The sequence below is a fragment of the Triturus cristatus genome, chromosome 8 (assembly GCF_964204655.1).
Source record: "Triturus cristatus chromosome 8, aTriCri1.1, whole genome shotgun sequence".
In the NCBI taxonomy this organism is placed as follows: Eukaryota; Metazoa; Chordata; class Amphibia; order Caudata; family Salamandridae; genus Triturus; species Triturus cristatus.
In genome coordinates this window covers 1,413,071,481-1,413,086,963 of record NC_140591.1, presented here as the reverse complement: position 1 = coordinate 1,413,086,963, position 15,483 = coordinate 1,413,071,481, and the positions used below count along the sequence as shown (strand labels likewise).

The window sequence follows — 15,483 nt, the reverse complement described above, 5'->3', positions numbered from 1 at the left end:
TCAGACTTTCCAACCCATCAACTTGCAGGAAGCACAGGTTTCATTTAAGACACGATTTCTCACTGTACAGATTCTTTAATAATAATTCAACACTTAAGCCAAAAGACTAGAATACCGAGAAGAAAAAAACAAGTTGTTGTCTAAAGCTTACCTTAAAAAATGCAAACCACTTGTAGTCATTAATAACAACTTCAAATCCTTGATTGTAAATTAGCGTGAAGAAACCGGAATTCCCCAGGTCATCTTGAGCTAAGTCAAGTTTTTGAAGATGGACTGTGAATGTATTTTGCAAGGGACCTGTAAAATAATGCCAGATGTTACACAGGTGCACATATACTGGCAGAAGACAAACATGTCCATCTACCAGCCCACTCCCCAGGCATCTTTAATACCCCATACTAGTTAGTCGCCAGCTCTTGTTGTTATATTGCTGTATTTATCTTAGGCTGTTCTTAAAAAAAAAAATGGATATAGATTTGCACACTAACATACACAATTTCCAGTGGCCTCTAATGCAGTGATGTCACATGAAGGAATAGGTGACAAACCTTAAATATACCTCATTTCAAAGAGAATTAGACGAGATGTAAAACAATCTTCACCACATATATATGACATAGTAGCAGTAGGTACTAGGTAGCTATAGTGATCATTTTGAGAGGTAGAAGTCCTCAGATTTCTGATTGGTAATAACATTGCCACAGTTTGTCGAATCTCCACGAAATGTTCCAGATCAATTTCTTTTTCTATATTGGTTGATGGTGTAACATTTTGTGGTGATTGGGCAAAGGGGTGCAAAGAAAAAAGGATGGTCCCAAAATAAGTTTTTCGATCAATGCATTTTGCATAGATGTTTTAAACAGATCTAGTGGCAAATTGACTGAACAGATTTTGATGAAATTTGACAGGAATATAGATTATGGTGTGGAAAGGGCATTTTTTGTTAGAAGACATAAATAGGTTCATAAGTTTTAACGTAACAAGGGACAAAAACCTACTGATATATTGGGCCACAGTGTAACCTCGGTACCTGGCGATGACGAAACGCAATAGTTACTCTTGTTTTAATGTTGATGAAGTAACAAGGTAGTTTAGCAAACTTTGTAGGAGGTAGGGAAAAGTAGCTTTATTAATTTATATATATATTTTTTAAAACACATTCTACAACACGGTTTCCCACTGCACTCTACAACACTCTCCTCCACACTACTGCAATCTATGCCACTCCACAACATTCTACGTTTTGAAACACATTTTTATAATAATAATAATTTTAAAACAAAATTGAGATTCAATGGCAAAACCAAAGGTTAAACCTTAGTTTTAATTTGGAAAGAACGTAATTAATTTTTTTTATACAAAACAAACAAACTATATAAACCTTAGAAAGTCTAGTTATAACTTTATAGCTGTAACTTAAAGTTCTAATCTCCACACACTACATTAACCACAGGCCCATTCTGGGGCCTGTTAAATGCAGTTTCTGCTGTTAGTATATTCTTTGCAGACTGGACCACGATTTATTTCCCTGAAGCCTTGGCCTCACAAAAGTGGAGACTGAGGGAGGGACTCTTTGGTTCACCGCGGTTGAGGTATGGACTAAAAACTGCCCTTTTCCAGAGATTCCTTAACTAGTCCATAAAAAGAATTGAGATAAACCCAGAGTGAGCACTTTGAGGCTGACAATAGGCCCCAAAAAGAAGCTTGAGAAACCCGAAGCATTTGGGAACGAGAATAATAACTGGAAGGTGCAACATGACTAATGCCAGGACATACAAGGGTTTAGCCATGATTGGTAATGCACCTTCCTACAAAAGGCTCATGGTAGTCGCCCACCAGGTATGCAGAGTACTAGCCTATATTACTTTCTAAAATCAGAAAGAGATACACAAGACTCTTCCTCAAGCTTTCACCGAACCTGTGCTAGTAACCAGTCCAAATTAGCAACATCAGCAGAGCGTACTCAAGCAGTATTTTTAAAGCTGTCAAAATGTAACTGATAAACTTACATTTCAAGGAAACAGAAATATGAGCAAAATGGAGAATAAACCCCGATGAGTAAGAAAGAAATTGCGTTGCTGCAAAACTTCAGTTCTGGTGCTTGGATGCCGTCAAACGGCTTTTTACTTCACACCGCAGTAAAGGGGAGTTCTAAAACTTCCCTACAAAATACTGTATCTCAAAAACATATTGGGGTGCTGTTTGTGGCAAATTCCAACTTTTTAGCCACACCATATGGAATAATGTGTGTAAAAAGTAGGGCTTTAAATTGGGAAACAGCCTTGACCACGCAGCGTCAACTACGCTGGGCTGAACCACACAGGCTGTACCACGCATGTCTAAATCACAAATATGCCTTAACCAGGCAAATGCGTGGTTAAGGTATATGCGCGGTCTAGTTGCTGCTGCCGCCGAGTGGAAGAGCAGGAAGACGAAGGATCTGGACGAGGTGGAGAGGTAAGTAGGGGTTGAGGGGATGGGCGGTAGTTTGTAGGGTTATGGGGTCGTTTTCAGGGCTGGGAGGGGGCAGGGTAGTTTAAAGGGACAACAGGGGATGGGAGTTTATTATATGGGTTGTGGGTAGTTTTGCGGGTGGGGGTCAGGAGTTTTAGGGCTCGGGGCATGGGACAGGAAAGGGGCAGTTTTAAGGCGGAGGGGGAAGTTGGGATGGGGCGGGGTAGGTGGGGTTAGGGTTTAGGATGGGGGTGAGGCTTGTTTTAGGGCTCAGGGAGGGGGGATGGGGTCAGAGAATAGTTTTAATGGGGCTGAGTTGTAGGCCTCAGGGTAGGGGACAGAATAGGGGCAGTTGGCCTGGGGTAGTGGGGAGGTAGAGATTTAGGTTTAGGGTGCTTTTAGGGTTTAGGGCAGAAGGGCAGGAGTGTGATTTTTACAACACATGCCCATTTACCAAACATGTCTTTACCACGATATTGCGTGGTTAGTCATGCATGGTGAAGGCATGCGTGGTTAAGACGTCGGACGGGGGTATGACCGCGTGGTTATGGCACGCGTTGTTGAGGCATGCGTTTTTCCATCACACAACCCTCTAAATTGGATAAACGTGTGTGCGTGTTTTGGGGGTCTCTACAAGGGGTAATTAATGGTGTTATGTAAACTAGACTTCTGCTCCCACATTGTGCCACCAATCCGTTACTTTGGTGCCTCTCTGAGCTTTCCTTTATTGCATACAGATAATGACAACAGCTGACAGACCACCAACCAGCCAGCATTATCAGCTTTGTCACGGATTGTTATCGGTTTAAGATAAATTAGAAAAAAAAATGATTTGTGGTGGATAACTAAACTGAAGCATTTAAATTCTGAAATTGTACCTTACTGAGGCCTATGGAAGGTGTAGTGGGTAGGTTCACTCTATGTTAGACGTGCACACCCTTTTTATTCTCCACTCCTCCTCTATCAGCATATCTTGCACCTCATCTTTCCTCTTAAGCAACCTTCTTTTCACTATCTCCTATATGCACTTATTCGCATCTCCTTCACTTTACCATCTCCAAACACACTACACACCCACCCACTGAGCTGCAAGCACTGTATTTTCTTTTACTTTTGCCTGGTTAGCATTTTGGCAACTGTAGACCTCCTTCTCACACATTTGCACAAAATCACAATTGCATCTGGAATATGTGGCAATTGCCCTGTGAGCTCTGCAGAGAGGCCAGAGATTGGGAGACCATGGCATGAACCCCTATTTAACCCACTGACAGTCCCAGTGAGAAACTTGCACTGCCTTCAGCCTCAACTCCAGACCTCTCAACTGTGCCAGTTATAAACGCCTGGAGGAGACTCAGTTCAAGGAGGCACTATACAAGAGTAATGCTCTACACGAAGAAAATACAAAAGAAACCACATTATGGAAATGGCTAACACTCTTAGCGAAGTCAAGATTAAGTAAAATGTGGAACAGGAACTAAATCGCAGAGATGGATTACCGCACCGTATTTGACATCCATTGTTCAGAAATGTATCTGCGTTTCTACCAGTAGAGTTAAGAAGAGCATTGCACACAGTTTATAGCCGGGCACAAACACCACTTGCACCAGATTATCACTTACCACAGGGCTCAAAATGACACCTCACAATATCATGTTCATTTTTATATGTCCTATATACAATGCAAAATGCTATAATGGCAGGCAATTTGCCCTCAAATCCCTTCAGGTCCACAAACGCATTAAAAAAGCCTGGATACTTTACTCATTTGGTGGCATTTCTTCTGCACTTCCAATGTTTTTCAAGTGGGTATGGGGGAGGGAGCGAGAAGGGGTGATGAGGAACCAGCCTCGTGCTAGCCATATTTATATTACAAGCCCCCTACATTAAACTTTAATGAGACATTTGGGACTTCAGAATGGAACACTGTGACAGTCACGTAGAAACACAACGTGTCTCCGCCAAATATCTGCGCCCTACGATGCAGCAATTACGTCCTTTTTGGGGCATGGCAAAACAACATGGGGTGGTGGGTGAGAGCAGCTGACCAAGCTCTGGTGGTTTATATAAGAAAAGTAAATGTTTTCCCTCCACTTTTCATTGTTTACCCTGCATTCCTTACACCTGCACATGGTGTCACGTTAGAGAATGGCAAATAAGCCGTCAACACAAACATCAACATACTTTTTTTTGCCAGCCTCTGAAAAAAATAAAAAGTATCTTATATGGTATTTATTGCCATGGAGGTGGTACGGATGTGCATTACATCAAGCTTACTAAACCTAGATCCTCCCCTTGTTTGCTGAATGGAGGTCGAGATCCCTGGCAATATAGAATATGGAAGTTCACGTGTATGAGTGCAAGGGTTGGAAAGCACAGAAGTGATATGGCAGTCCATTACAAAGTGGATGGAGAGTGTGATTTAGAGCTGGGTAGACAGAAGACATGGTTAGGGGCTATCTCTATAACCATATAGGACTGCAGAATGTAAATTATCTAGGTTTTGCCCAGATACCGATTGACACTGCTTGGGGGCATGTGCAACTTGTAGGTCTTTTTATTGCTCAGGCGGTTATCTCAGCCTATCTGTAGTACGGATATGGCTTATACAGGCTATGCACTGGCACTTTGTGGTCTTCTCTTTGTTTTTTGCTGTTTTTGTTGCTCTTGTACGACTTGAATTCCACATATCCTATGAAAGGGCTATTTGGCTTTAACGGCTTTACGGATTGCACTTTACGTACGTTATGCTGTATGTATGCATTAGCACTGTACCTGCTGTTTGCTGCTAGCTGATGTACGGCTATTCTGCTCCTCTTTTTTTTATGCAAAATAAAATTTATTAAAAAAAAAAAAAAAGCATATTTTGCTACAGGCAGTGAACAGTTTTGCAACTATTTTGCTACTCGTGCATTAGCACCCTTTCACTGGACACAAGCAGGGCCCCTTTGTATTAAGGGAAACGCTGGGGGTCCAGTTAATAAACATACCTCTTATTTCTGAAATAAAAAGTAAGCCTTTGAAAGGGCTCTTGGATAATGCATACCTTTATTCTGATCTGGCAGTCATCTCCTACTGGTATGAATTACTCATGTGTTGCTTCATCTGCTGGCCTCCTAGAACCTGGTTCCTTAGGTTCACAACATGTGAACAGCCCCCTGGAGGATGAGTTTAGAAACTACAAACGTGACCAGCACTGATGTCCAAGACGCATGCACAAGGGTCACCTGTGCCCACCCAGATCCATTGTGAGTGCCTTGGCCCTCAGGTCCCAAACACGGACTGATGCAGGATAGCACCTGAACAGGCCTGCAGCAGTAGCAATGAACCAGGGAATACTTAATTTAGATAGATCCTGTAACCAGATAATTTTCCAACAGGCAAGTAATTTTCTCTACTATCTATGTGCAGCACCCATCATACCTAGTGAAGGTGAACAATTGCCAACCAATGGAGAACCGATTTCTACTGAGAAAACACGTACCAAAAACCACTAAATTAACCATGACCTTAGGTTCAGAGTAGTATACTGCTCACCGCAAAGGGCCCGATTACAAGTCTGGGGGTCATCGGACCGCCAGACTCGTGGAGGCACAGGCGTGGCGGTGCAGCCACCACCCTCCAACCTTCCTATTACAACTAGGGCGGTCGTACCGCCATTGCAGCGCAGGTGCCGCCAGGGAAATGCCATTCCCCGACAATGGAGCGTCGGTGTAGAGGCAGCAATATGCTTGGCGGGACAACGGCAGTCCAGCAAAGCATATTACGAGTTTCCTCTCTGCCATGCTTTACATGGCGATACCTATGCCATGAAAACAGTGGCAGAGAAGACACAAAGGGGGACCCAAGGGCCCCCTGTTGAACATGTGCACAGGGGTGCATGCAGGGGGGAACAAAATGTGCCCCTAGCCCACCCATGTGCATGCACACCAGTTCCTACACGACATGGAGTTTTCAGTCCATGCTCTGCAGGAACTTTTTTGGGCATTCCTATCGACGTGCCCCACCATGGAACCTCCAAAAAAAAGCCCACCAAGACATGACTCAATCTGGTGGGCGGTGGGCACACATGTTTGGCAGTGTGGGAGCGGGCCGCCGGCGTGGAAGTAAGCTTCCACACCTCAATACTCGTAATCAGGCCCAAAGTGTTTAACGGCTCAAAAAGGAGTAGTAAGCGCTATATAAATACAATTACAGTAAAATACAACAGTAACCAGTAGGGGTAAAGCAAAGATAATATGTTTCAAGTCTTCCCAAAATTTAATTTAGGGAGTGGTATTTTCGGAGAATATTTGAAGTTAGTGAAGAAGGTTTTATTTTGCAGAGTTGGAGGGGGTACCAACGTTAATCTTGTTCCAATATGAAAAAACTAAGATACATTGTAAACAAGTAGAGTCTACAACGAACACTTGAATAGCTGGTTATCAGACAGGACTGTGTGTCAGTTAGCTTAAGAAAATAACCTTTTAATTTCCGCAGCTGGAAAGACAGTGAATTATTTAAGGCGGACTAGGTCTTCAGAGGGCTGGAAACACAGGGACAGAACTTAAAAAGACCTTTATCGTATCCAATCCACAGAAGCAGAAGACACACCGAGAGAGCCAAAAGTCCTAACTACCTAGACAGTTCTTTAAAGTTGCATGAGGATTGTTTAAAACAAAAAAAAGGGAATATTAAAACAGAAACTACTCAGTTTTGTTTTAGGGAACTGCTTACAATCTGTTGAGGAAGTAGAATGCACAGGAGTGCCAGGAAGGGACTTACCAAAAATTGAAGTCGGTATCTCTTAACCCCTTCAGTGCCCATGACGAGCTGGACTCGTCATGGGCTGCGGTGGCGCTGTGCCCATGACGAGTCCAGCTCGTCATGAACTCCGCCCGCTAATACAAAGCGCGGCACTGGGCGGGGAAAGGGGCGGGCATGCAAGGGGTTAAAGAGAGGAAGAACTGTTGAGTTAGTGGGAGGAAATAAATGGCTCAGAAGACAAAAAAAACAAATCATGCAGTAATACACAGGCCAAATTGCAGAGGCACAATCGCGAAGGAAAGCGTGATTGCTCACAAAACAACCAGCTACTTCACCCATTATTAGGACTACAACTTAGTAAAGATTTGGTTTCTAAAGAGGTGTTGGACAACCTCAGGGGGCAAGATAGATAGGGCCACGCTATGTCACAAATGACCAACATCCCTTCTGCACTCGACAAACCTCATGCAAGTAGCAAGAATCAGTGCATTAGTGAACACACCAGGTCTGTTACCTCAATAGACTAATACATCCCCTCCAGGAATCTGTTTGCCCTCAAATCCCTTCAAGTGCACTGCACATTTCATCCTTCAGAGGTCAATATAAAGTTAAGTTGGGCAACAATAAGTATCTCTTATTCTGTGCAAAGGTACCAAGGATATGAAAGTGTGCTTTGCAAATACACATTAGGTTATCCTGTACAAAAGCTGCCTACAGCACATGACATGGTCTTGTCCCTCTGGAATACAGCCCTAGACATACTTAAGTAGTGGGGGCTCCTGGAGGAACAGGTTTAACTATCAAGGAATTAGACAGTCGACTGCACGTCTGGACAGTCATCACTAGTGTGAAACCCTGTGTGGGAGCTGGACAAGGGCCTTTGAAGTGAAAGCATGATAGGTGACAGCTCTGCCCCTCCCCCCATCCCGCTCAAACCCTGATGCTCTATTGCGACGCTGTCTCAGAGAAATACACAAAGGGCAACGGCCAACTACACCTAGTGATGTTACCCTGAGACAGACACCAAATAGTTAGGACAGGAAAATGACAACTTTCGCATAGTGGCATTTTCAGAATTGAGAATTAAAATCAGACTTTACCATTAAAGGAGGTTTAAAATTACAATTCCCCATTTACCAAACTTGACTTTCCTACCTGCTCTCAATCAAAAGTTAGCACTTACTAGATGTAATAAGGTAACCCAAGTTTATCCTATGGGAAAGGTAGGCCTTGGAATACAGAAAAGCGAATGAGAGTTTTCCACTACCAGGACATGTGAAACTGAAAAGCATGTTTAATTTTTTTTAATAAAAACACACCCTGCCCTGTGGGCTCTTTAGGGTCTACACTTGAGGTTACCTAAATGTATTAAAAAGGAAGGTTTAGACCGGACAAAAGGTTTATTTTGCCCCATTGAAATGAGAGTTTACAACTGCACCCACAGGCTGCAATGGCGGGCCTAGGATATAATTGAAAGGCTACTTAAGTGGGTGGCACAATCAGTGCTGCAGCCCACTAGTGGCATTTAAATGTACATGCCCTGGACACATGCAGCACCACCTTACTAGGGACTTTCAAGCAACTTATATGTGCCAATTGGATGTAAGCCAATTTCACCATGTTTTAAAGGAGAAATCACAAGCACTTTAGCACAGGCTAGCAGTTAGCAGCACAGAGACCTAAAAGCCAACATACAATGGTTTAGTAACTAGGAGGATTAAGGAAAAACGTTTGGGGTGACCCCGCATAGAGGTTCGAGTCCAACAGGACTCCCCTCCAGCCACACATCAGGTTAGACTAATCAATACCTTGATGGGCTTTCCTGTTTATGCAATAGAACATGGTTAAAGGCCCTCTTATGCAGTGGCACTTGTCAGTTCTATGACCCTCCGAACTCAGTAGGATCCCTTTGTCTACACTCTATTGAGTCACTAGACTGACCCATGGGGAACCCTCATCCTCACTAGTGGATCCAATCTTTGCAGCTCCCAACCTCAACTTGCTCACAGATACATTCCAGTGGGCAGTCAATACCAACATTTGACAGCAGAGTGGTGTGGCCCAATCCGACCCCTATATCAGACTTTTGTACATAACCCAAGGAAAATTCTGCCCATAAGGACGGCAACCCACAGAGGCCACTCACAGCTTTCAGTGTCAAGAGCCATGCCTTGTGCCATCCACTGCAAGGTGGAAGCTCCAAACAGGGACCTTGGGCAGGCCTCTCTTCCAGCCTTGGGATGGCAAGGAGTTCTCCAAGCCCTCTTGCAATTACTCTAAGGTTTCAAAGACCGGGGGAAAAGAGCTCCGGGTGTTAGGCACCCTACCTCCCACCGTTGCCAGGGTGGTATCCTGAGAATGGCTTCTCAGCCCAGGGTCTGTACCTGGAGGCTGGACAAGTGACAGAGGGGAGTCCTCTTTCTCCTAGCACCTCTATCTTTGCCCCTGTACCCTCTGTGGGATCCATACCCCCGGAAAACATTAGCTTTCAGGGAGGACTGCAGCAGCCCCTCCCAGCTCTCCTGACACCATCGAAAATTAATTGTCCTGGAGCTTGCAAGTAAATTAAATGGGTCAATTAAGAGCAAGCCAATTTCACCACTTTTTAAGGCGAGAGCACAAGCACTTTAGCACTGATTAGCAATGGTAAAGTGCAGAGAGTCCTAAAAGCCAACAAAAACGGATCCAGAAACAGGAAGGTTTAGTCAAAATGTTTGGGGATGACCCTGCATAGAGGTCCAAGTACAACAGGAGATCCTACCAGATCCATATATGGCAAAATAAAATCCATCCTTGTAATCAGATAGAGACAATGAAGCAACACGTTCCTCTCTGACACTGGATAGACATTACTCACAAGATGAAATACTTAATTAGTTTAAAAAAAAAAAAAATACATAACCCTCAGCTTTGGTGGACATCAAGCTTCTTGTTGGCTGCCCCTGAATCACGGAGGACTACAAAGCAAAAAATAACCTCAAACCTCCAATCTAAACTTCTCTTGCTGCCTGTGCTGGAGCGGGTAAAATAAAAATAAAAAATTGGTATACCCAATCCATTTACATAAGTTTTATTAAACCAACTAAGGAACTAATACTAATGAATAATAATGTGTGGTACTTGAATTAATCAACCTTATTAACCAAGGGAATATACGATGGAATGCATTTGCATGGCTAAAATAATAAAGTAAACTAAGTTTGCACGCATATTAAATTTATATGTTAAGCTTAAGCAACGTTTTTGTGTTTTGCGCCTAAATAAACCAGCATTAACGGCTTTAAATGTCGCATATGGCTAGATAAATGCATACACTTAAGGGTATTAGCAAGGGAATAACATGGTTTTCTTCATTTCCATGTATTAATTACGTTTTGTGTTTCCTTTACCGTAAGTTGACTATTTCGGCCTACTAAAAGATGGCCGCCAACTGAATCCACACTAAAGTACATGACTTCATGCAATTGACAGCAGAGGAAGGCATCTGCACTGACTACGTAGCAACCTCTCCTTGAACCCCTGAACCAGGTCCATGAAGACTACTCTGGGCGAGATGCCAATGTCCCTGAACTCGGAAGAAAATGTTGCCAACTGGGAACCAAAAGCCACCTTTTCACATTAGACTGATACTTTCCTGACCTGGGAACGATTTTCCCATACGCCTAGTTCAATACATCATCCGTATGTGAACTTTTAGATTGTTGCTTAAAATCTTGGGACAGGGCTGAATTCAGCCAATGAAAAGCCTAGAAAATATGAAATGTTTCTATTATATGTAAATTTTAGTATAAATATCAGTAGTCCAGAGAGGAAAGTTACCACCCAACGAACTTGAGACGCACCCTGATCGATGCTATTCACTACGCTGACAGCAGAGGACGGGACGCTAGACTCTTTGATGATTTTCTGAGGACCCGATTCTGACTTAGAGAACGACAATTAGCCAGAATAGGTAATTATGACACAAGATTCTATTGCATTTGTTAGGATTTTAACCTGCAATTTAATTAGATAAAGAAAATGTATTGTTTGAAGAAATGTGTCGGGTGGTTATTTCGTGAAATGTTTATTTTATTAGTATAAGAATTGAAGTGTTTTGGTCATCAAATCTCTAGTTCAACTAAATGATCCAATTGACCTCCGGATGGAGGAATTGTTAGGGTAAATTAAATAGAGGTGGTTTCCTCCATCCAAAGAAATAGAGCTGTAGTTCGGAAGATAAGTTGAAGATCTCTCCTCTTTAGGCACGGATAGATTGATGAGAATGAATGTTGGTGTTATGGGCCCCACCAGCGTATGATGTATGTATGTGCGTGTGACTGTGGAATCATTCCGTCCGTGGAAGCAGGAGGAGATTTTGTGTTCTGAACTGCATCACCTGCACCTAGCCATATGACAGTATCAAATAGAACTTTCAGCGACAGTATCTCTCCTCAGCTGTTTTTGCCAAATGCCTCATTCTGTTCTCAACTCTAGTGGAAGAACATTTTAAACTTCTTCTTCAGCCCTCAAGCTTCGAACATTCCCTTGAGAAAATTAAATCATTTTATTTCAGCACCAAGTTTAGGGCAAGTGTGCAGGTTTTTGTTCCATCCATGACTGATACAAGGAACTTAGTAATAACATGTATTCCAAAATCCTCAATGGCTCAACGATTGTTGTAAGTTGATGCTAAGTGCCCAGAACATGAAACCTATTACACTCACATCTGAAATTACTCCACTGACTGACCAATAGATGACCACTACTTGAATTAGGCTATCTCGCTGATCTTCTATTATTGGAAACAACCTATATGGTAAAGTATGGGTTATTCCGGAGGACAGAAGGAGCAGCACAACCCTGCATATATGTACCTTTGAAAATGTTGCTCTAAAGCCGATCTTTGGTTACACTACACTTGGATGTTTAAATGCTGCCCAAATGCTAAAAATATAACCCCTTCCAGCATACTGCTTCACAAACACTAACAGTACTGAACTCACTGTCCACGCAAGGGTGGTAGGAAGAGTCGGCCATGTCAGCAGGAGAGTGCTTGACTTACTGAACCAGGTCATCGGCTAATGCATACATCCTAAGTACTTTTAAATAGACATGCCAAATTATTCTCGTTTCCCTGCCTGGAACTACTATAGCACTCAAAATACTAGGCATTTTCATTTCCCAAGTCAGAGGAACTCATTGTATCCACCATAGGATCAAAAGTAGAGGGGACTATTACAGGATTTAAACATCTGACTTTCAAGTTGGACAGAGATTGTAGCAGTAAGAAAAGAACCAACCTTGGCTAGCTTGCATGGCATATATTTCCTGGTGAAGCTCACCTGGTGGTCAGTTATGGCAGCGATGTGCATCTAGGAGTCAGGTGTCAGATCTAGGACTGGCATTATAGCTAAGGTGGGCAACGCACTAGCTGAAAATATCTATGTGCAAGCTCCAGTTACAATTATTTACTATAAGGCAGATTTATCTCACGATAGTTCAGAAAGTTAATGTGCATACTGCCAAGCATCCAACATCATAGATCTAAACTTCGTTTCTCCTTGTGCCTGGTTTAGTGTGGGTGGAAGGCGAGGGACAGAGAGAATGACAGAGGTCCCCTTTACCTCTCACTTTTGCTCAACCAAGAGAAAACTTATAACAGAACTGAAGAAATCCATTACTCACCGTCCTTCAAATATGAAGATTAAAGAGAAGGCTAGATTCTTGCAGTCCTTGTCTGTTTTTGCAAATTCAAATATTGCCTGTTCCCCCAGAAGACAAAAAAGCTAAACTAAAGGGATGAAATCTGACTGCATGTGCTCCCTCCTCGACCCCCCACACATACCCAATGCCACCATCTCCCTCACTGCCCTATCAAACCACTGGGCCAGCCCCTTGCGCAAGCCGCTCACCTCACTATGCAACACCCTGGTCCCAGGTAACCTCCACCACCCAGTTTAAGCACAGACCCCTAGGTCCAAATCTATCGCTCAACCAGCCCAGCACAACTACTATATTTTCTGTGAACACACTCATTCCCGCCTATTGTGCAGTCCCCCCCTCAGACTTTTTTCCTTCTTCACAGTGATGGTCTGCCCCACATCTTTGTGTATTAATCATTTTCACCTATGCGGTTGTCCTTTGTTAGTTTGTGAAAGGTTTCATAAAAAACAGTTTTAAAAAAACCAGATTGATATATAAAAATCTCCATGAAACACATCGCTTCGCTAACAGAGCCAGCCAAATCTTTAATTACACTTCCTTGTTTTTATTACGCAACAAGCCAATAAGGGAATTTCCAAACTCTTGTCTTTGCCAACTGCACTGCCATAGAAAACACGGATAATGCAGAGCACATTGAAAAATCGGTTGGCGTGGATCAAGAAAAACAAATACATGGAGAACGTTACTGGGGCCTTTTGATTAATCTGACTGCAGTTCTGGAATATTTCTTAGCCTTACTCCCATATCAGAACCCCTACACCTTAAAAATGTAATAAGGATCTTTGTTCAGGGGCAAAGATTCTATCTTTTGGAGGACCAATGTTATGAATGATTTGTAAGCTGATACTTATCGAAGCATTTAGTTTTGGACAACACCATTTTAAACATTTTTATATAGAATTTTCTTTCAAAATGATAAATGTGTAGAAAAAAAATATCATTCCTACATTGACCAGTTCAATTGATTCTAAACTCAAACGTTTTCTTCAGACTACCTCTTTGAATAATAATAATTTTTTGTTGGAGCTCTAAGGGTATGAGGGTTTGGGCACACCTCCCCTAATATTAAACAGGCCTTCTTGACTACTTTGACAGCAATAGTCGGCAATCTACTAAATTCTCCCCTTCTTCAACTCCGACATCATTTGTAAAGATGCGACTGGCTTCACGTCTGCGCATAGGATTTTGTTGCGCAATATTACTGGCTCAGCACAAGTTACCACTTCAAGCACTGCCTTTTTCAACACATGCATCATGGCCCGAGTCATCCGCTATGGTTCACTGCCCTACATTGTAAAAAGTGAGTGGAGCATTTAACTGGACACTCCAGAGTTTACCCATTCTGCTAATGATTCTCTGGAAGCTCGCTTGCAATTTCGACCGCAATTAAAAAAAACATTTTTTTTAAAACACAACCTCCATGTTGCCCTTACTTCATGTTTTTTACCCAGTCCAAACCGGACTCCTTTAAAAGCTCTCCCTCTCTCTGCTCCCCTGTGTATCGCCTCAAACTTATTGCCATAGGGCTGATACAGCTTGCTACAGAGTGAAGGAAAACACAGGGAAGGGTAGAAGACAAAGAGGGAGGTGACCACTAATAACCCGGAAGGTAAAACAGCGACAGAGGTTCATGAGGAGGGGTGCAACACTTCTGCATAAGGTCATTCATTTCAGATGGGATACATTTTTACTTGCAAGGCCACAGTTTGAGGATACAGCTTTCAAGATATACCGAAGTATACCAAGGGTAGTGCTGGAGCAGAGTTTTCTGTTAGAAAATTCTGGGGCTTTTGAAGCTCTGGCATGTCTATGCGTTTTATTAATTTATTAATAATTAACAACTAATTATTTGTCTTGTGCAAGTGCGTTCTATTAATCAACCTGTTTGTCCTAACACAAGAGAAGGTTACACGAGGGTTAGCATGCGTGTGCTGTTTTTGTATTTACAATAACGTGCAAGTTTTCATGTTTAAACGTTGCTGTGTGCTATTTATTTTGAGCACAAAACGCTGTCTGAATTAATGCTCTATATGTCGCAAAGCTAGATAAATGCATACACATAAGGGTGTTAGTGGGGTTAACACTGTTTAATCATTATGATGTAGTAATCTTTATTTTGTCTCTTTAATTAAAGATGGTCTATTGTGGCCTATGGAGGCCTTTGTGAAATGACTGAGAATGATTTGAAGCCTGGCTGAGCTGTGGTGCAGGCGAAATCTGTGATGTGACAAGGGAGACCCCTGCTGGAATTCGGTTACAGACAACTGACCGTAGTCCTTATATGGAAATTTCCGGGAGGACATCAGCAAGTTTGGAGGATCTCCAAAAGAAATGATTTGTCCTTGGTAAACAAAGAGCCTCAGAAAGAACGCTGTGCTAAAGCCGGTTTGCCGAGGGAAATGAACTTTAATAGTTTCTAATCTTTGGTTCCTGTTCCGAGGCTTGCGTATTATGACTTTTCCTAAGCAGAGATTTCAATATGTTGCAAAGTTACATCCCTTCCTTCTCGTTCCGCTCAGTGCTACAATTTTACTTGTTGAATTCATGTGGGTTTTCATTGTATTTTGCATTATAAAATGT

General features: G+C 42.5%; 1 protein-coding gene across 1 annotated transcript in view; it reads right to left on the bottom strand.

Moving 5' to 3' along the window:
* CTSC (cathepsin C) overlaps positions 1–15,483 on the bottom strand; it is a 127,342-nt gene that overhangs the window by 92,088 nt on the left and 19,771 nt on the right. Inside the window, exon 2 of the mRNA XM_085623146.1 lies at positions 152–297. Within this exon, the coding sequence (XP_085479272.1) occupies positions 152–297 (146 nt within the window). The remainder of the gene's footprint in view (positions 1–151; positions 298–15,483) is intronic.